The sequence below is a fragment of the Ovis canadensis genome, chromosome 15 (genome assembly GCF_042477335.2).
Source record: "Ovis canadensis isolate MfBH-ARS-UI-01 breed Bighorn chromosome 15, ARS-UI_OviCan_v2, whole genome shotgun sequence".
NCBI lineage: Eukaryota > Metazoa > Chordata > Mammalia > Artiodactyla > Bovidae > Ovis > Ovis canadensis.
In genome coordinates, this window is record NC_091259.1 from 84,416,361 (window position 1) to 84,436,562 (window position 20,202).

The following is a 20,202-nucleotide window of genomic DNA, read 5'->3' on the forward strand; positions in this document are numbered from 1 at the left end:
ACTCCCAGAGTTTGCCCAAACTTAATGCTGGGAAAGAAGGAGGGCAGGAGAAGGGGATGACAGAGGATGAGATGGTTGGATGGCATCACTGACTCAATGGACATGAGTTTGGGTAAACTACGTGAGTTGGTGATGGACAGGGAGGCCTGGTGTGCTGAGGTTCATGGGGTCGCAAAGAGTGGGACCCAACTAAGCAACTGAACTGAACTGAATGTCCATTAACTTGGTGATCCCATCCAACCATCTCATCCTCTGTCGTCCCCTTCTCCTCCTGCCTTCAATCTTTCCCAGCATCAGGGTCTATTCAAATGAGTCAGCTCTTCGCATCAGGTGGCCAAAGTATTGGAGTTTCAGCTTCAACATCAGTCCTTCCAATGAACACTCAGGACTGATCTCCTTTTGGATGGACTGGTTGGATCTCCTTGCAGTCCAAGGGACTCTCAAGAGACTTCTCCAACACCACAGTTCAAAAGCATCAATTCTTCGGTTCTCAGCTTTCTTTATAGTCCCACATCCATACATGATTACTGGAAAAACCATAACCTTAACTAGACAGACCTCTGTTGGCAAAGGAATGTCTCTGCTTTTTAATATGCTGTCTAGGTTGGTCATAACTTTCCTTCCAAGGAGTAAGCGCCTTTTAATTTCATGGCTACAATCACCATCTGCAGTGATTTGGGAGCCCCCAAAAATAAAGTCTGCCACTGTTTCCACTGTTTCTCCATCTATTTGCCATGAAGCGATGGGACCAGATGCCATGATCTTTGTTTTCTGAATGTTGAGCTTTAAGCCAACTTTTTCACTCGCCTCTTTCACTTTCATCAAGAGGCTTTTTAGTTCTTCACTTTCTGCCATAAGGGTGGTGTCATCTGCATATCTGAGGTCATTGATATTTCTCCTGGCAATCTTGATTCCAGCTTGTGATTCATCCAGCCCAGCGTTTCTCATGATGTACTCTGCATATAATTTAAATAAGCAGGGTGACAATATACAGCCTTGTTGTACTCCTTTTCCTATTTGGAACCAGTCTGTTGTTCCATGTCCATTTCTAACTGTTGCTTCCTGACCTGCATACACATTTCTCAGGAGGCAGGTCAGGTGGTCTGGTATTCCCATCTCTTTCAGAATTTTCCATAGTTTATTGTGACCCACACAGTCAAAGGCTTTGGCATAGTCAATAAAGCAGAAATAGATGTTTTTCTGGAATTCTCTTGCTTTTTCGATGAGCCAGTGGATGTTGGCAATTTGATCTCTGGTTCCTCCTTCTTTTCTAAAACCAGCTTGAACATCTGGAAGTTCATGGTTCATGTATTATTGAAGCCTGGCTTAGAGAATTTTAAGCATCACTTTACTAGCGTGTGAGATGAGTACAATTGTGCGGTAGTTTGAGCTTTCTTTTGCATTGCCTTTCTTTGGAATTGGAATGAAAACTGACCTTTTCCAGTCCTGTGGCCATTGCTGAGTTTTCCAAATTTGCTGGCATATTGAGTGCAGCACTTTCACAGCATCATCTTTTAGGATTTGAAATAGCTCAGCTGTCATTCCATCACCTCCACTAGCTTTGTTTGTAGTGATGCTTCCTAAAGCCTGCTTGATCACATTCCAGGATGTCTGGCTCTAGTGAGTGACCACACCATCATGATTATCTGGGTCATGAAGATCATTTTTGTACAGTTCTGTGTATTCTTGCCACCTTTTCTTATTATCTTCTGCTTCTGTTAGGTCCATACCATTTCTGTCCTTTATTGAACCCATCATTGCATAAAATATTCCCTTGATATCTCTAATTTTCTTCCAGAGATCTCTAGTCTTTCCCATTCTATAGTTTTCTTCTATTTCTTTGCACTGATTACTGAGGAAGGCTTTCTTATCTCTCCTTGCTATTCTTTGGAACTCTGCATTCAAATGGGTATATCTTTCCTTTTCTCCTTTGCCTTTCACTTCTCTTCTTTTCACAGCTATTTGTAAGGCCTCTTCAGACAACCATTTTGCCTTTTTGCATTTCTTTTCCTTGGGGATGGTCTTGCTCCCTGTCTCCTGTACAATGTCATGAACCTCTGTCCATAGTTCATCAGGCACTCTGTCTATCAGATCTAGTCCCTTAAATCTATTTCTCACTTTCACTGTATAATCGCTAGGGATTTGATTTAGGTCATACCTGAGTGGTCTAGAGGTTTTCCCTACTTTCTTCAATTTAAGTCTGAATTTGGCAATAAGGAGTTCATGATCTGAGCCACAGTCAGCTCCCGGTCTTGTTTTTGCTGACTGTGTAGAACTCCACCTTTGGCTGCAAAGAATATAATCACCTTTGGCTGATTTCCGTGTTGACCATCTGGTGATGTCCATGTGTAGAGTCTTCTCTTGTGTTGTTGGCAGAGGATGTTTGCTATGACCAGTGCATTCTCTTGGCAAAACTCTATTAGCCTTTGCCCTGCTTCATTCTGTACTCCAAGGCCAAATTTGCCTGTTACTCCAGGTGTTTCTTGACTTCCTACTTTTGTATTCCAGTCCCCTATAATGAAAAGGACGTCTTTTTTTGGATGTTAGGATGTTAGTTCTAGAAGTTCTTGTAGGTCTTCAACTTCAGCTTCTTCAGCATTACTGGTTGGGGCATAGACTTGGATTACGGTGATATTGAATGGTTTGCCTTGGAAATGAACAGAGATCATTCTGTCATTTTTGAGATTACATCCAAGTACTGCGTTTTTAACTCTTTTGTTAACCATGATGGCTATTCCATTTCTTCTAAGGATTCCTGTCCACAGTAGTAGATATAATTGTCATCTGAGTTAAATTCACCCATTCTAGTCCATTTTAGTTCGCTGATTCCTAGAATATTGATGTTCACTCATGCCATCTCCTGTTTGACCACTTCCAATTTGCCTTGATTCATGGACCTAACATTCCAGGTTCCTATGCAATATTTTTACCGCATCGGACCTTGCTTCCATCACCAGTCACATCCACAGTTGGGTGTTGTTTTTGCTTTGGCTCCATCCCTTCATTCTTTCTGGAGTTATTTCTCCACTGGTCTCCAGCAGCATAGTGGGCACCTACCGACCTGGGGCTTTCCTCTTTCAGTATCCTATCTTTTTGCCTTTTCATACTGTTCATGGGGTTCTCAAGGCAACAATACTGAAGTGGCTTGCCGTTCCCTTCTCCAGTGGACCACGTTCTGTCAGACCTCTCCACCATGACCTGCCCGTCTTGGGTGGCCCCGCAGGGCATGGCTCATAGTTTCTTTGAGTTAGACAAGGCTGTGATCCATGTGATTAGGTTGGTTCCTTTTCTGTGACTGTGGTTTTCATTCTGTCTGCCGTATGGTGGAGAAGGATAAGAGGCTTATGGAAGCTTCCTGAAGGGAGAGACTGACTGAGGGGGAAACTGGGTCTTGTTCTGATGGGTGGGGCCATGCTCAGTAAATCTTCAATCAATTTTCTGTTGGTGGGTGTAGCTGTGTTCCCTCCCTGCTATTTATCCAGGCCAAACTATGGTGGAGGTAATGAAGAGAATGGCGACCTCCTTCAGAAGGAGTGCATCAGTCCCATGATGCACTGCTGCACTCAGTGCCCCCAGCCCTGCAGCAGCCTCGGCCGGAGACTCGCGGACACCCACAGGCAAGTCCGGGGCAGTCTCCTGTGGGGTCACTCTCCTTTCTCCTGGGTCCTGGTGCACAGGCTTCTGTTTGTGCCCTCCAAGAGCCTATTTCCCAGTCCTGTGTACGTTCTGGCAGCTCTGCGGTGGGGTTAATGGCAGCCTCCTCTAAGAGGGCTTTTTCCACACCCAAGTCTGCTGCACCCAGAGCCCCTGTCCCCGCGGCAGACCGCCGCCGCCCGTACCTCTGCAGGAGATGCTCACACACAGTTCTGTCTCAGCCTCTGTGCGCATGAGGTTTGTTTGAGCTCTCTGAGCATCTCCAGTTGTGTCTGAAGTGGCGCTGCCCCACCATAGTTTGGCCCCAGGCAAATAGCAGGGAGGGAACACAGCTCCGCCCATCAACAGAAAATTGGATTAAGGATTTACTGAGCATGGCCCCGCCCATCAGAACAAGACCCAGTTTCCCCCTCAGTCAGCCCTGCACCCTGCCATGAGCCTCGGCCACACCTGGCCTGCTAACCTCTTCTCTCTCTGGTTCTCACAGTGTCCAGCTCAATAGACAGTTCTGGACGGGCAACCAGAATCTTTCCCCATCTATCTGCCGCCGGACGTAGGGCCAGTCCTTTCTAATTACCACTAAGCCCAGAGCTGGGCGGCAGAACAATTACGTGAAGACTACAGATTGTTTGAACTTCAAAGGGCTTCCCAATACAGACAAAAACACTCAACAGTCCAAATGCAAAAAAAGCCTGATGTGAGGTAAACAAGGATGAAAATTTCCCATTTAATTTTTTGCCTTCCAAATTGAGGAAGATTTGTTTTTAAAAATGTTAATGAGGGTTCAGGGAAGCAAGCTTTTTTCCACGTGCTGGTGGGAGTAAAATTCAGATTGTCTGGAGGAATCTCAAAGTTTACATATCTTTCTAGGAGCATTTCTTGAGAAAATAATCAGGATAAGACTAGAGAGGGATCATAACATTGTTAGAATTGCATAAAATTTGACACAAAAAGTGATAAAGTATGATATATCCATAGCCTAGAATATTATATATATATATATATATACACACACACACATATATATATATGCTTTTTTCAAATAATAATACAGAAAAAACATTTAATTGTGGGCAAATGTTCATGACACATACTTGGTGAATGAAACAGGTGATAGGACTTCCCTGGTAGTCCAGTGGTTAGGAACCTGCCTTGCAGTGCAGGGGACTTGGGTTCAATCCCTAGCCAGGGAACTAGGAATCCTACCTGCTGCGGAGCAACTAAGCCTGAGTGTGTATCACAGCTAGGCCATGACTAGGGAGTCCATTCACGGCAATGAACGTTCTGGCATGATGCAGCGAAGGTCTTGGGTGCCACAACGAAGATCCAACACAATCAAATAAATAAAACAGGTGACAAATAGGTACACTAAGATCCTGTCTTTATTAGAGAGTGTGCTTGTTGAGAGAAAGAGATAAAACCCAGAAAGAGGGCTTCTCTGGGGGTCTAATTATTAAGAAAGTGAAAGCGAAGTCGCTCAGTCGCATCCGACTCTTTGTGACCCCATGGACTGTAGCCTACCAGGCTCCTCTGTCCATGGGATTTTCCAGGCAAGAGTGCTGGAGTGGGGTGCCATTTCCTTCTCCAGGGGGTCTTCCTGACCCAGGGATCAAACCCGGGTCTCCCGCATTGTAGACAGACACTTTACCATCTGAGCTACCAGGGAAGTTATTAAGAACCATCTGCCAATGCAGGGAACATAGGTTCGACCCCTAGTCCAGGAAGATCCCACATGCCTTGGAGCAGCTAAGCCTGTGAGCTGAAACTACTGAGCCTGAGTGTTCCAACTACTGACTTGAAGCCAAAAATAAAATTTTTTTTTAAAAAGGATGATCATACCAAGTGAGGAGTAGGAGGCTCTGTTAATATTTTAATAAATATTTTTTCTGTGTTTTTTAATTAAGATTTTTTTTTTAAATTGTGCTGGGTCTCTGTTGTTGGCGAATGGGCTTTCTCTAGTTTCCTCGAGCGAGGGCTACTCGTTGCAGTGGCTTCTCTTCTTGTGCAGCTCGGGCTCACCAGCACTCCGGCTCAGTTGCCCTGAGGCATGTGGAATCTTCCCAGACCAGGGATCAAACCAGCGTCCCCTCCATTGGCTCGTAGATTTTTCAACCACTCTGCTACCAGGGAAGCCGCTTTCAAGTCCTTTAATTTTAGTCATTCTGGTACAAGTGGAGTGATATTTTATCATGGTTTAATTTTTTTCCCCCCTAATGCCTACTTTACATACATAATTCTTACTGACCATTTGGATATTTTTGTGTGTACGTGAATCGCCTATTCAATCTTTTTTCTCTCTTTTCTCTCTCTCTCTTTTTGCTTGTTTGTTTTGGAGGCGCTCTTTACATATTTTGAATACAAGTTTCTTGTCAAACATATGGGCTTCCCAGGTGGTTCAGTGGTAAGGAATCAGCCTGTGATGTAGACGCAGGAGACCTGGGTTCAATCCCTGGGTTGGGAAGATCCCCTGGAGAAGGGAAAGGCTACCCACTCCAGTATTCTGGCCTGGAGAATTCCATGGAATGTATGGTCCATGAACTCTGGGAGATGGTGATGGACAGGAAGGCCTGGCGTGCTGCGATTCATGGGGTTGCAAAGAGTCGGACACGACTGAGCGACTGAACTGAACTGAACTGTATGGTCCATGGGGTCGCAAAGGTCAGGACTGAGCGACTTTCACTTTCACTAAACTCAATGAGCTAAATGACCTTGTACCCCGTGACAAGGGCAGTTCTGCTCCCAGTACAAGTGAATACTTATTCCCACCCCCCCAAAAAAAAATGGTTTGTAGTACCTTCATTAATAATAGCCCAAACTGGAAATGATAGATAAATGAATTATGGAATATACTTACAACAGGCTACTTACAAAGCAATGAAAAGGAACAAACCACAACTGTATATAACAGTATGGATGAACTGCACAGACATAAAATGGAGCAAAGCAAATCACAAGAAAAGAGCATACGCTGTATGCATTTATTCAACTGAAATTTGAATATGGGCGGGAAAAAGGAGGAAAGGTCAGAATAGAGGGTATCTTTGCTAGGGAGATCTAGATCTTCCTGGTGGCTCAGAAGGTAAAGTGTCTACCTGCAATGCGGGAGACAGGAGTTTGATTCCTGGGTGGGGAAGATCTCCTGGAGAAGGAAATGGCAATCCACTCCAGCGCTCTTGCCTGGAAAATCCCATGGACGGAGGAGCCCCAAAGATTCGGACACGACTCAGGGACTTCACTTCCACTTTGCTAGGGAGAGGGCATTGACTATTGATTGGAGAGAGCTCCAGGGAGTTCTCTGGAGTACTGGAATGTTTTATATCTTATTCTGGGTGGAGTTCACATGGGTGTGTAGATATATAAAATTTATCAAGCCATACACTTAGAATTTGTGCAGGTTCTATGGCCAGGGAGGGTAACAACAAACGACCCATTAGCCAGAACTGCAAAAGAAATAAACACACAGTGCCTGGGAAGAATAGGAATAGTGACAAAGGCAAGATGTTCAAACCTAACTCGTGAATATTAAGGTATTCTAATTAAAACAATGTGTACTTTTTTTTACTGTCAGCATGGGAAACAAACTAAGTAATTTTCTTTTCAGAAAACTTGTTGGCCACACCACAGGGCACGTAGGAATCTTAGTTTCCAAACAAGGACCAAACCCAAATCCCCTGCCATAGAAACTCAAGAGTCTTAACCGCTGGCCTGCCAGGGAAGTCCTCTAAATTAAATAATTAAATTTAGAAGGTTGCTAGAATTGTGAAAAAACATACAACAGGCGCTTAATGTATACAGATATAGCGATGTCAGAAGAAAATTTAACAGTAGTTATTAAAATTAAAAATAGTCTCTCAGGCTTCCCTGGTGGCTCAATGGTAAAGAATTCCCCTGCAGGGAAAACGGATTCAGTCCTTGATCCAGGGAGATCCCACAGAGTTCTAGAGCCCGTGAGCGGCAATAAGAGAAAGCACTGCCATGAGAAGCCTGAGCGCCGCAGAGAGGGAGCGGCCCCACTTGCTGCAGCTGGAGACGGCCTGTGCACTGCAATGCGGACCCACCAGTCAGTTCAGTCACTCAGTCGTGTCCGACTCTGCCATCGCCAACTCCTGGAGCTTGCTCAGACTCATGTCCACTGAGTCACTGATGCCATCCACCCATTTCATCCTCTCTCGTCCCCTTCTCCTCCTGCCTTCAATCTTTCCCAGCATCAGGGTCTTTTCCAATGAGTCAGTTCTGCGCATCAGGTGGCCAAAGTATTGGTGTTTCAGCTTCAGAATCAGTCCTTCCAATGAATATTCAGGACTGATTTCCTTGGGGATGGAATGGTTGGATCTCCTTGCAGTCCAAGGGACTCTCAAGAGTCTTCTCCAACACCACAGCCATAAGTATTAAAAAAAAAAAAAAAGAAGAAGAAGAAGAAAATTCAATATAGCTTTTTGCCCAAGCTAATTAAGGGCTGGGATTCACAACCCAAGGGATGAATGGATAAACAAATGTGACCAGGCTCCTCTGTCCATGGGATTCTCCAGGCAAGAATACTGGAGTGGGTTGCTGTGCCCTCCTCCAGGGGATCTTCCCAACCCAGGGATCAAACCCAAACCTGTATTTCTTGTCTCCTGCATTGGCAGGCAGGCTGTTTACCACCAGTGCCACCTGGGAAGCCCCTCTCTCTATATATATATGTACTATTCAGCATTGAAAAGAAAGGAAATTTTGACACCTGCTGCAGCATAGATGAAGCTTGAGGGCATTATACTAAGTGAAATAAGCCTGTCACAAAAGGACAAATGCTATATGACTCTACTTATATGAGGTACCTAGGGTACTCAGGGTCATACATCGAGACAGAAGCTACAGTGATGGTTACCAAGAGCTGAGGGGAGGGAGACGTGGGGAGTTTGTTCAATGGGTGTGGAGTTTCAGTTTGGGAAGATGAGGAAAGTTCTGGAAATGGATGGTGGTGATGGCTTAACAACGTGAAGATACTTAATGAACTGTACACTTAAAAATGGTTTAAATGGTATATTTTATAGTACATATATTTGGTATGGTAAAAAGAAAAAAAAAAGTTGGACTACACATTGCAACTGAGTAATGCACGTACGTTAGGATAAGTTAAGCTGTTGCAACAGTTAGACCTAAAATAAATAGCTGAAACAAATGAGAAATTTATTTCTCTCTCCCTTAACAGATGAGAGCAGATATTCCCGGTTAGTGGGAGGATGAAGATGGGTGGCTTCTACTCTAAGTAGTTCTTGGTGACCCAGATTAATGGGGACTCTGCCACCTGTAACTGGTTCCTGGCATGATGATTCTAGCCATCATCATTGCTATTCATCTCACAAGAAGAGAAAAACGGTATGGGAGAGATTTGTGGAGGATTTACGGGCCAGATCCGCTGGTCCTCGTCCTTGCAGACATTACTGGTGCTCACCTTCCACTGGAGATAGAACTGATTCCTGTATCGCTGGAGGTTCAGTGGTTAAGATTCTGGGTCCCCAATGTAGTGGGCATGGGTTAATCCCTAGTTAGGTGAGATCTCAAATGCTACACCACTTGGCCAAAAAAAAAAAAGAATTTTGGTGGACAGTTCCTAAAAAGGAAAAAAAAAAAAAATCCCTGGGGGAATATGCATATAAGAGTGGTTTTCTCTGGAGCTGAGATTGCAGCAGACATTTACTTTTTATACTATGTAATTTTGAAGTGCTTGCATTTTTTATAATAAGCATGTGTTACTATTATAATCAGAAACTAAAAAGCAAATCCAGGGTGGAGAGAATAACAACAACAAAAAATATTTGACTACGTAAAAGGTGAAACTACTTACGGATACATTCTTCATTAATAAAAATGGAAACCAATCTAAATTTCTTTCTTTCTTTTTTTTTTTTTTTAGTTCTACCCGTTTATTGCTACCAACCCATCACCCTCCACCCTCATGCACACACGCTCAGTCATGGAACCCCATGGACTGCAGCCCGCCAGGCTCCTCTGTCCATGGACTTTTCCAGGCAAGAATACTGGAGTGGGTTGCCATTTCCTTCTCCGCCAATCTAAATTTCCATCACAGGAGAATGGGGAGGTAAATGATGGTATAATCATATAATGGATTAGAGAGCAGGAAAATTTAATGAATAGTACCTACACACAACAATGTGGTGGAATCTTTAATGGAAAAAGTCACACAAGATTATCTGCTATCATTTTCATTAAGCCACATTGATGTGCTAAAAACCCTATTTAAAATTTGTAGTTTGAAAATACTTTTTAAAAAAACAGGCAGGAGGGCATCATGAACCCCCAAAGAACATCATTCTGGGGCTTCCCTGGTGGCTCAGTGGTAAAGAACCCACCTGCTGATGCAGGAGACACGTGTTCGATCCCTGGTCCGGAAGGATCCCAGGTGCCTAGAAGCAAGTAGGCCTGTGTGTCCCAACTACTGAGACTGTGCTCTAGAGCTGCTGCTGCTGCTGCTGAAGCCCCTGGAGCCCACGCTCTGCAACAGGAGAAGCCCGCACACCCCGACTAGAGAGGAACCCCCACTCGCCACAGCCAGAGAGAAGCCCGGGCAGCAGAGAAGACCCAGTACAGCCCCAGTAAACAGAAACTGATAAAATTTAAAAGAACGTTACTCTGACTCAACAATGATTCATATTTTGCCATATTTGTCTAATCCATCTTTTTTCCTCGGTGCAGTATTTTGAGGCAAGTCCCACATATGCCATCTATTTCTACTTACTTTAGTAAGCGTGTAGTCAATATATTTAGAGACATTTTCTTACATTGTGACAATGCCATGATGACATCAACAAGTTAGCAGTCATTCTTTGGTATTATTTCAGTCCGTAATCAATTGTCTCGTCATTTCGAAAAATGACTTTTAATAGCTGATTAATTTGAATTAGGATCTAAACAGTTCAAGTGTTTAACTTCTGGTTGTCTTGCCTCTAGGACTCCTAATCTGAGGTAGCTGCTCTCTCATTCTTTTTTTTGTTTTGTTTTTTTAATTTTCATTGGAGTATAGTTGATTTACAAACTTATATTAGTTTCAGGTATACAGCAAAGTGTCAGTTATACTCCCCCCCCCCGCCTTTTTCTTTTCATGTTTTTGACTTGGTGCAGAAACTGAGTCAGCTGTTCCTGTCAGGTGTCCCAAATTCTGGATTTGTCTGTTGCTCCACTATGATGACATTTCACTTACCCTTCTATCACCTAAGGCTTCCCTGATAGCTCAGTTGGTCAAGAATCTGCCTGCAATACAGGAGACCCTGGTTTGATTCCGGGGTGGGGAAGATCTGCTGGAGAAGGGATAGGCTACCCACTCCAGTACTCTTGGGCTTCACTTGTGGCTCAGCTGGTAAAGAATCTGCCTGCAATTCGGGAGACCTGGGTTAGATCCCTGAGCTGGGAAGATTCCCCTGGAGAAGGGAAAGGCTACTTAGTCCAGTATTCTGGCCTGGAGAGTTCCATGGACTGTAGAGACCATGGGGTCAGAGTCAGACAGGACTGAGCAACTTTCACTTTCACTTTTTTATCACCTCTGTGCGTGTGTGTGTGTGTGTGTGTGTGCTTGTGGGTGCGCTCAGTCATGTCTGACTCTTTGTGATCCCATGGACTATAGCCCACCAGGCTCCTCTGTTCATGGAATTTTCCAGGCAAGAACACTGGAGTTGAGGGGATCTTTCCAATCCTGGGATCAAAGGAGCGTCTCTTGTGTCTCCTGCATTGTAGGCGGGTCTTCACCACTGTGCCATCTGGGAAGGCCTTATCACCTACATCTCCTATAAATGAACTTTAGCCCTAGAGGCCTGGTAAAAGTCAGGCCTGACTTTTGAGGTTGGTGCTGCGAACATCATGCTGCATTACCTCTGGAAATGTGATGTTCAGGTAGGTTGTCCTGATTTCAGCAACGCAGAGATTTATCTGCGGTTTGGGTAAATCAGCCTGATCTGTCCACGGTAAAGTTTCCTATCATCACCTTATCTAATGCTTTCATACATTGGTGACCGTTGACAGTATCAATTATTTCATTAGAAATTGCAAAATGCTGTCTTTCCATTCCTATCTCTCCTTCCACATTCACTGGCTGAAATGCACAATCCTGAGTTTCTAACTTCAGTATTCCTTCCATATGTATTTACAGGAAGTCTGCTGTAAATAACTTTCCCTCACCAACTGGAGGTATTTGGTTACCCCAAAATATAGTTCATATAGGAAAGGCAAGAGAGGACAAAAATCTTCACTGATATTGTCCACTGACATATCCTAAGTATTGGAATATTGTTTGGAATATATAGGACAGTCAATAAATATTTTTTAATTGAATGGGAATCCATATATTGGAATACGATGTGCGTCTGAAAAGAATGAAGAAAATGTACATCTATCTGTATTGACATAATACTTATAAATATAAGCGGGAGATAGAACAATAGGTATAGGATGAGTCAATTTTTATAAAATATATATATTCTCAATGTAGCAAAAATAGGATTAGTGGATGAATGTGATAAAACAAACAATGAAATGAATTGTCGAGTTTGGATAGTGATTATATGAATTTTCCCTGTTGAATCTATTTTTTATTATGAAAAGTTTCATCACAAAATGTTAGAAAAAGATATGCATGTAAAAAATCAGTATTTCTGAAGAGTGGGTTTGGGGGTAAGGATGAAACTTTTAAGGTTTATATACTTTATATAGAGCAAAACTTGTAAACTATCTTTTGACACAGTAATTCCACTTTTAGGAACGTATCCTAATATAGTAATTCTAAATATAAAAAATAGAAAAAATTTCATGTTGAAAATATTTTATAATACAAATGTGGAAATATCCTGCATGTCTAAGAATAGAATGATCACATTATGGTACAGTAACTAGGTTCATTATAAATGATAAAAATAATGTGGTAATATTGAAAGTGCTCATGGGGACTTCCTTGGCGGCCCAGGGCTTGACTCCGGGCTTCCGCTGCAGTGAGGTGTGGGCTCCATCTCTGGTCAAGGAAATCAGGTCCCACACACCCCATGGCAGCAGCCAAATCAAAGGAACGAGCGAACAAACATGGTGGCAAAAATTTTACCAAAACGACACCAGTGATTTTTTAAATGGTGTACATAAATCACACGGCACTATTATACGACTCCAAAATCCCATGCCTGGATAGGCATCCAAAAAATTGAGAACTTAAGACCGCAGAAAAACTTGTATACAGAAACAGAAAGTAAACTCATGAGTGCCAAGACCTGGCGGGTTGAGGGAAAACAGGGTGTGATTATGCTAATTGGTGTAGAGTTTCTTTGGGGGATGATGAAAGTATTCTACAATTGATGGTGGTGATGGTTGTACAACTCTGCAAATATACTACAAGCCATTGAACTGTACACTTTAAATGAATAAGTTGTAATGGTATGTGAATTATATCTCAATAAAACTATTATAAAAAATTTAATGATAACACATGAAAAGAAAAAAATGTGCTTGAGGTGGTAGGATTATGGGTGATTAAATTCTGCTTTCCTGTATGTTCCGGTTGTTATTCATATGTGTCATTTGTACAAGGAGATAAGCTGTTTTAAAAAGCACAAGATGTGGAGAAGGAAATGGCAACCCACTCCAGTATTCTTGCCTGGAGAATGCCATGGACGGAGGAGGGCTACAGTCCACGGGTCACAAAGAGTGGGACATGATTGAGCAAGAGAAAAAAAAGCACAAGATGTACTTTTTCAGAGTGCTATTTAACTGTAAATAATCAGTGTGACAACTATTCCTCTTGCTTATTTGCAGGTTGTAGGTTTTATGTTTATCATAATATATATATTTTTAAACCTTTATTTAATTTTTGGTCTAGCCTCTGCAAGGCTGTGGGATCTTATTTCCCTGACAGGGATGGAACTGGTGTTGCTTGCACTGGGGGCACAGTCTTAACCACTAGATCGCCAGAAAACTACCTATGATGATATTTTTAATATTAATATATCTTCATAAATAGAACAGATATCACTTATATCTATTTTTCATTTGAAAAGACCCTGATGCTGGGAATGATTGAAGGCAGGAGGAGAAGGGGATGACAGAGGATGAGATGGTTGGATGGCATCACCGGCCCAATGGACATGAGTTTGAGTAAACTCTGGGGAGTTGGGGGTGGACAGGGAGGCCTGGCGGGCTGGAGTCCATGGGGTCGCAAAGAGTCGAACACAACTGAGCGACTGAACTCAACTGATACCTATTTTTCACTATGTACACACACACACATACTTACTGCAGTTTAGTTAGGAGGCGGGAGCCAGGACTCCAGGCAGATGTGGGGATGGGGTGGGAAGGGCCGGACGAACCCAGGTCCCCTGTTTGTCCAGGATCAGGCCCCTCTCCTTACTATCCCTTCGGCTCTGAGCTCTGGACTCCCTGGCCAAGAGCCTCTTCCCGGTCCTGTCCCGCCCTTCGGTGGGGTCAGCGTCCCCTCGCTCTGGCCGGTGGTTGGCGAAGGTGCCCCGGGCTCACCGGCCGGGGTCACAGTTGCACCCGCCCGCTGGAGTCACAGCCCCTCCCTCGGGAGGCGGGGGCTCACTAGCCACGGGCCGGGGTCGCAGTTTCCCACACGCGGCAGACTCGCCGCCTCGGGTCCGCGGGACGGGCCCTCCCCCGGCCCGGGGCCCCGTTTCCCGCCCGGGAAGCCCGGGCCCCTCCCCACGGCGGCAGGCGGCCCCTCCTCCCGAGCCATGGTGTGGGTCCCCGGGGCCCCCGGCGAGTCCCCGGGGGCCGGGCCCGAGGTCGCGACGCTCGAGAGGCCCGCGCCGGCCGGGTGGTCCTCGCTGGGGGCCGCGGCCGCCCCGCCGCCCCCCTGGCCCGGCCCGCGGACGCCCGCCTCCTGCCCGGCGGTGGGCGGGTCGCCGCTGCGCCGCGCCGGCTGGGCCGGGATGGCGGCCGGCTCGTTGCTGGAGGCCGGCCTGGCCCGGGTGCTCTACTACCCGACGCTGCTCTACACGCTGTTCCGCGGGAAGATGCCCGGCCGGGCGCACCGCGACTGGTACCACCGCATCGATTCCACCGTGCTGCTGGGCGCGCTGCCGCTGCGGAGCATGACGCGCCGGGTGAGCCGGGCCGGGCGGGGCCGGGCCGGGCCGCGGCGGGGCCTGCGAGCCCGGAGAGCGCCGCCCGGGCCTCGGCCGCCCGCCCCTTTCTGAGCCCTCTCTTTGCCTCGGCAGCTGGTCCAGGACGAGAACGTGCGCGGGGTGATCACCATGAACGAGGAGTATGAGACGAGGTTTCTGTGCAACTCCTCCAAGGTGAGGCTCCGGGCCCGGCGCCCCGCCCGCCACCCCTCTACCACTCCGGGGTCTGGGCGAGCCCGGAGGGGGTTCGGGGGAGGCTGTGCTGTAGGTGACCTTGCCGCAGACACGAGCGTCCCAGGCTTGTTTTTTTTTCTGTTTTTTTTTTTTGCCTCTGAGGAGCTGGTCCTGCGGCTAGAGGAGGGTAGAAACTGATGTGAAAGGTATTTCACAGTAGAGTTGCCCAACTTTGATTACTCCTTTCTGCGCACGTGTATTCTCGGTTTTGGTTACTCACATCAGTAACTAGAACTTGAAAGGCAACGTTTCTCTTTTGGCTACGCCTCGCAGCCTGTGGAATATTAGTTCCCCAATCAGGGATCAAACCTGCGACCCCAGCAGTTGAAAGAGCAGAGTCCTAACCATCGGACCACGAGGGAAGTCCAGAAAGGCAACTTTTCTCTGCCTTGCTTTCATTCATTCAACACTTAATGAGCACTAAGTATGGATCGGACACTGTTCGATATTCAAGACGAAGGCCCTATAAACTGTAAAAAAGAAAGCTACCCCCAATCCCTGATAACTGTATCATGAAACTCTTTGTAAAAACTGCATAGAATTAATTTGGTTTTTATTTGAGGGAATTTCATTTATATGTTAGAGATGATAGTGGAACTCCAAAGCATGGTGATAAATGCAGTTCAAGCCTAAAACCTAGTTTTCGTTAGATGTGAGTGGTTTTTTGGTGGAACTCTCCATGATGGTTATTAGGTGTTGCTCTGTCTTTCTAGTGTTTGACTTCTATTAGCACTGCACAATTATCTTCCCTGTTCACTGTACTGATAGAGCCTAATGAACATGCAGTTATTTCAAACCATAGATCTTTTTTGAAATCTAAAAAAATAATTGTGACTCACATTTAAAATCTATTGATCAGTGATGGCATACATTTTTAAAGAATAGATAGCAGTTCCTTGGATTTCCCACAGAACCTCAGGAGTTATTAGCCAAAAAGCATTGTTCGCCTCAGTGTGGTCGGTCCTGTGGAGCAAGCCACAGAAAGTGCTTGGTCTCTGGGTGTGAGGCATCGAGATCTGCTATCTTCTCTCACTAGCCTAGAGAAAAGAAATCTCCAAGGCAATGGTTCTGATATTTTAATACGGCTAAACATTATCTAGTAGTAGTGGTGTTAGTCACTCAGTCATGCCCAACTCTTTGCAGTCCTATGGACTGTAGCCCACCGGGCTCCTCTGTCCATGGAATGCTCCAGGCAAGAAGACTGGAGTGGTTTGCCGTTCCCGTCTCCAGGGGATTTTCCTGACTGGGGGATTGAACCCCCGTCTCCTGCATGGCCACCTGATGCAAAGAACTGACTCATTGGAAAAGACCTGATGCTGGGAAAGGTTGAAGGCAGGAGGAGAAGGGGCCGCAGAGGGTGAGATGGCTGGTCGGCATCACTGACTCGATGGACATAAGTTTGGGAGTTGATGATGGACAGGGAATCCTGGCGTGCTGCAGACCATGGGGTCGCAGAGTCGGACACAACTGAGTGACTGAACTGAACTGACTGACTCCTGTATTGCAGCAGATTCATTACTGTCTGAGCCCCAGGGAAGCCCCAGAGAAGCATTATCCAGCTGTCTGTTAAGACAGCACATTCCTAGGTTCAACTCTCAGGAACTTTAAATCACTGCCTAAGAATGTGACTAAGTAGCAGGCTCCCCAGGTGTTTGATGTAATTGATGTGTAAACACACGCTGCCAGATTTTGCTGTTTTTGGTTAATTTCGTGAGCTGTGTAATATATTGACCTTCATTCAGAGTCATGTGTCTGATTTGCTGAAGAGATTAATAACAAAAAGTCTACCTGAAGTCTTAAGGCAAAAAATAAAAAAGTTGCCCAGTTTGCCAGAGGCCTTATTTCTTCTGTTGATTCTTTTCTTCCTTCTAAGCAGTAATATTGCACTAACAAAAGTAGGTGCGTTATTTAAATTTTAAAATAACTCTTTATTTTCTACCACATACCCCTCTCCAAAAAAGTGGTAAAAAAGAGAAGACTTATGGGCAGAGAAATAGAAGGCCTTGCAAAATGTAGTAGTCTAACCCTGCAGCTGGATCACTGCACAAGCGCCAAAGTCACGCAAAAAAAACTTGACGCAGCTCTTGTAGATGAATTTTATACAGTTTGTGTTTTGTTGCTAAAGATTCAAATACTAAGAATGCTTTAAAGCTTGGGCATAATTCTAACTCAGAAGCATTGCTGTGTGATGAAAGACCATGTAAGTCAGTCATTTTAAAGACATTTCTGAAAGAAGTTTCTTTTTAGGCAAGCATATACCGCATATATTACCATTCACCACGAACCTTCCTTGCTGCTTTGCTGTCTCACGGGAGTCCCTCTTCCTGCCACTCACATCAGGCGTTTTTCATTTTCTTTTCTGTGCTGGCGGACCTGGCCCCAGGAGTGGGAGAAGGCAGGAGTGGAGCAGTTGCGGCTCAGCACGGTCGACATGACTGGGGTCCCAACCCTGGCTAACCTCCAGAAAGGAGTCCAGTTTGCCATCAAGTACCACTCACTGGGCCAGTCTGTCTACGTGCACTGCAAGGCTGGGCGTTCCAGGAGTGCCACTATGGTGGCTGCATATCTCATTCAGGTAGGAGAGGGCCTTCTGGACTGGTGCCCCCCGCCCCACCTTGTTTCTAAAAGCAATCTGATTTTTACTTTATTATTTTTAAAATTTTTATCTTTTGGTTGCACTGGGTCCTCGCTGCTGACTGCAGGCTTTCTCTAGTTGCTGTGAGTAGGGGCTCCTCTTCATCGAGGTGCACACGTTTCTCACTGTGGTGGCCTCTTTTTTATTGCCGAGTATAGGCACTGTACTCTGTACATTGTACTTGGGTTTCACAGGTGGCGCTAGTGGTAAAGAACCCACCTGCCAATGCAGGAGACATTAAGAGACCTGGGTTCGATCCCTGGGTCGGGAAGATCCCGTGGAGAAGGGCATGTCAACCCACTCCAGTATTTTTGCCTGGAGAATCCCATGGTCAGAGGAGCCTGGCGGGCTACAGTCCACGGGGTTGCAAAGAGTCGGACACGACTGAAGCGACTTAGCACGCACCCACAGGCACTAGGGCCCAGGGGCTTTAGTAGTTGGAGCTCCTGGGCTCTAGAGCACAGGCTCAATAGCTGTGGCTCTTGGGCTTAGTTGCTCCGCATCATGTGGAATCTTCCCGAACTAGGGATCAAACCCATGTCCCCAGCATTGTCAGGTGGATTCTTAACCACTGTACCCCCAAGGAAGCCCCTCTTTTTGTTTTTATTTTGGCTGTGCTGGGTCTACACTGTAGCTCGTGAGCTTCTCTCGTTGCAGGGTGGACTTATTTGCCCTGCAGCCCGTGGGATCTTAGTTCCCCAACTGGGAGTGCATCCACATTGCCCACATGGGAAGGTGGACTCTTTACCACTGGGCCACCAGGAAATGGACTGGTCCCCTATACAGCAGATCTCCAATCTACTGGCGGACCTTGCTGGAAGGAGCCGCGTTCCTAATTTTAGGCCTTTGGGAGGTGGAAAAGACCTGAAATTTGCAGACAGGCTGCAACCTGCCACCTGTGTGACCTTCGGCAAAAGCGGGTTACCCTCTCCAATGCTCAATTTCCTCAAACTAAATGTGTTACAAAACTCAAATAAGAACTATGTCAAACACTGACCTAGAGCAGGCACTCAAAAAATGGAATTGCAAAGGATGTTAATACAAGCAAAAAGGCTAGAAACATTTTGTTATAAACGGTATGTCAGGAAATACAGTGCTGTAGGTAACAGTGCTGATCACAGCTCTAGAGGACTCACATTTTGTTAAGCATTTCAGAGTACAGTCCTGGTTATTCGTTTCTAGAAACAGTGGCTCCCACAGAATTTTGCCTATCGATTTGATGATTGGCAGCGGGGATGCTTTTAAAAACATTTAGAAGCCAGCACTCTCTAGTGCATCATTTCCTGTTACACACCCTCAGCTCATTTTTGTTACCTGTGAGGCCCCTGAAGAGCACTGACTAAGTAATTTAGACAGTTTTTAAGGTAAAAGGAAATGTAAAGATAAACGGCCTGGCCTTGTGTTACGTGGCCTGGTGAATATATGATTTAACAATACTAAAGCTGTGATCGTTAGGAGTCTGTTTTGCTGGAAACTGGGTGTCAGGAGATATTTTGGGCCAAGTGAGAATTGAACCAGCAGACTAAAAATCTACTTTCTTGGTTCTGTTGAGTTCTAAACAAATAAGTATCTTGAGGACACGAAGATAGCCCTCCTTGAAAAACTTTAAAAGTACTCTTTTCTAGCCACAGTGACAAGTTATGACATCAATTGTGTACTTTTCCAGGAAACTCTTGTAACCAACAGCCTAGCTCAGAGACGGTATCTAGTAGGCCTAGGCCTGCATGAATTTAGGACCTCAGCTTCATGTGTTCAACCTATTTTTCCAGGGTTTGGCAGAACAAGACATTAGGTAGAAAGACTGACTTGTGTCCCCCTCAACCCACCAGCCTGCTGCACAAAATTGTGGGACTGGCTGACTGAGGGGGCTGAAGTGTTCTCTCACTTATATGTGGGTCATGGTTTTTGTTTTTAAAGAAATGCTGAGAGCCCTTGAGCACCGGTTATCAGCTCAAGGACCCCTTAACACCTGCTCCTTCCTCTCTCTGACTTCCCAACCCTGCGCTTCAGGTGTACCACTGGACTCCAGAGGAGGCCATAAGAGCCATCACCAAGATCCGGTCCCACGTCTACATCAGGCCTGGCCAGCTAGAAGTGCTCAAAGAGTTCCACAAGGTGACCGCTGCAGAGGCAGCCAAGAACGAGATCCATCGCACGTCACTGACATGACCCAGGGGGATCAGGAAGAACGCAAACCAGCGCTGCTCCCTGCAGAATGAAAACGCTCAACAGGACCAGAGGGGCGTAAGCCCCGACTTGACCTAATAGGAATGTGCTAAGTGGTGGTTAGGTTTGCTCCCTTTGTCTTGTTTCATTTTCCTGAAATAACACTGTTGTATGGCTAGCTTTAGCATGGCTTCCGTTCATGGGGCATGGGGAGATGGGACCAGGCTGAACGTTTATGAGATCAAAGAAATCTGTCGTGCACCTGATGCTGTGCCTAATATTTAGCCCTGTAACTCAAAGACGTTTAGCATTAGGAGAAGGGCAGAGAAACATCCAGCCCCGGCTCTTGCCCACTGTCAGGATCCTAGTCCACTGGCCTTACGTGGCTGTCCTCGA

At 45.6% G+C, this 20,202-nt stretch overlaps 1 protein-coding gene and 1 long non-coding RNA gene across 2 annotated transcripts; one reads left to right on the forward strand and one right to left on the reverse strand.

Annotated features, from left to right (window-relative positions):
* Positions 1-6,602: 6,602 nt before the first annotated feature.
* On the reverse strand, positions 6,603-14,954 carry LOC138421377 (uncharacterized). Its single transcript, XR_011249475.1, has 2 exons — positions 13,922-14,954; positions 6,603-8,016 (listed from the first exon to the last, which is right to left on the reverse strand). It is a non-coding gene; the product is annotated as an uncharacterized lncRNA (long non-coding RNA).
* PTPMT1 (protein tyrosine phosphatase mitochondrial 1) lies at positions 13,965-19,984 on the forward strand. The gene is made up of 4 exons (XM_069555678.1): positions 13,965-14,750; positions 14,865-14,945; positions 17,389-17,580; positions 19,651-19,984. The coding sequence occupies exons 1-4, from the start codon at positions 14,379-14,381 to the stop codon at positions 19,807-19,809; spliced, it is 804 nt and encodes a 267-aa protein (XP_069411779.1). The 5' UTR covers positions 13,965-14,378; the 3' UTR covers positions 19,810-19,984.
* Positions 19,985-20,202: the final 218 nt, after the last annotated feature.

What these genes read in the sequence shown, in the direction of transcription:
- PTPMT1 (XM_069555678.1), top strand. Translation starts at nt 14,379, where the DNA reads ATGGTGTGGGTCCCCGGGGCCCCCGGCGAGTCCCCGGGGGCCGGGCCC. An exon ending in TGCGGAGCATGACGCGCCGG is followed by an intron (nt 14,751 to 14,864) that starts GTGAGCCGGGCC and finishes TTGCCTCGGCAG; the next exon opens with CTGGTCCAGGACGAGAACGT. An exon ending in TTCTGTGCAACTCCTCCAAG is followed by an intron (nt 14,946 to 17,388) that starts GTGAGGCTCCGG and finishes ACCTGGCCCCAG; the next exon opens with GAGTGGGAGAAGGCAGGAGT.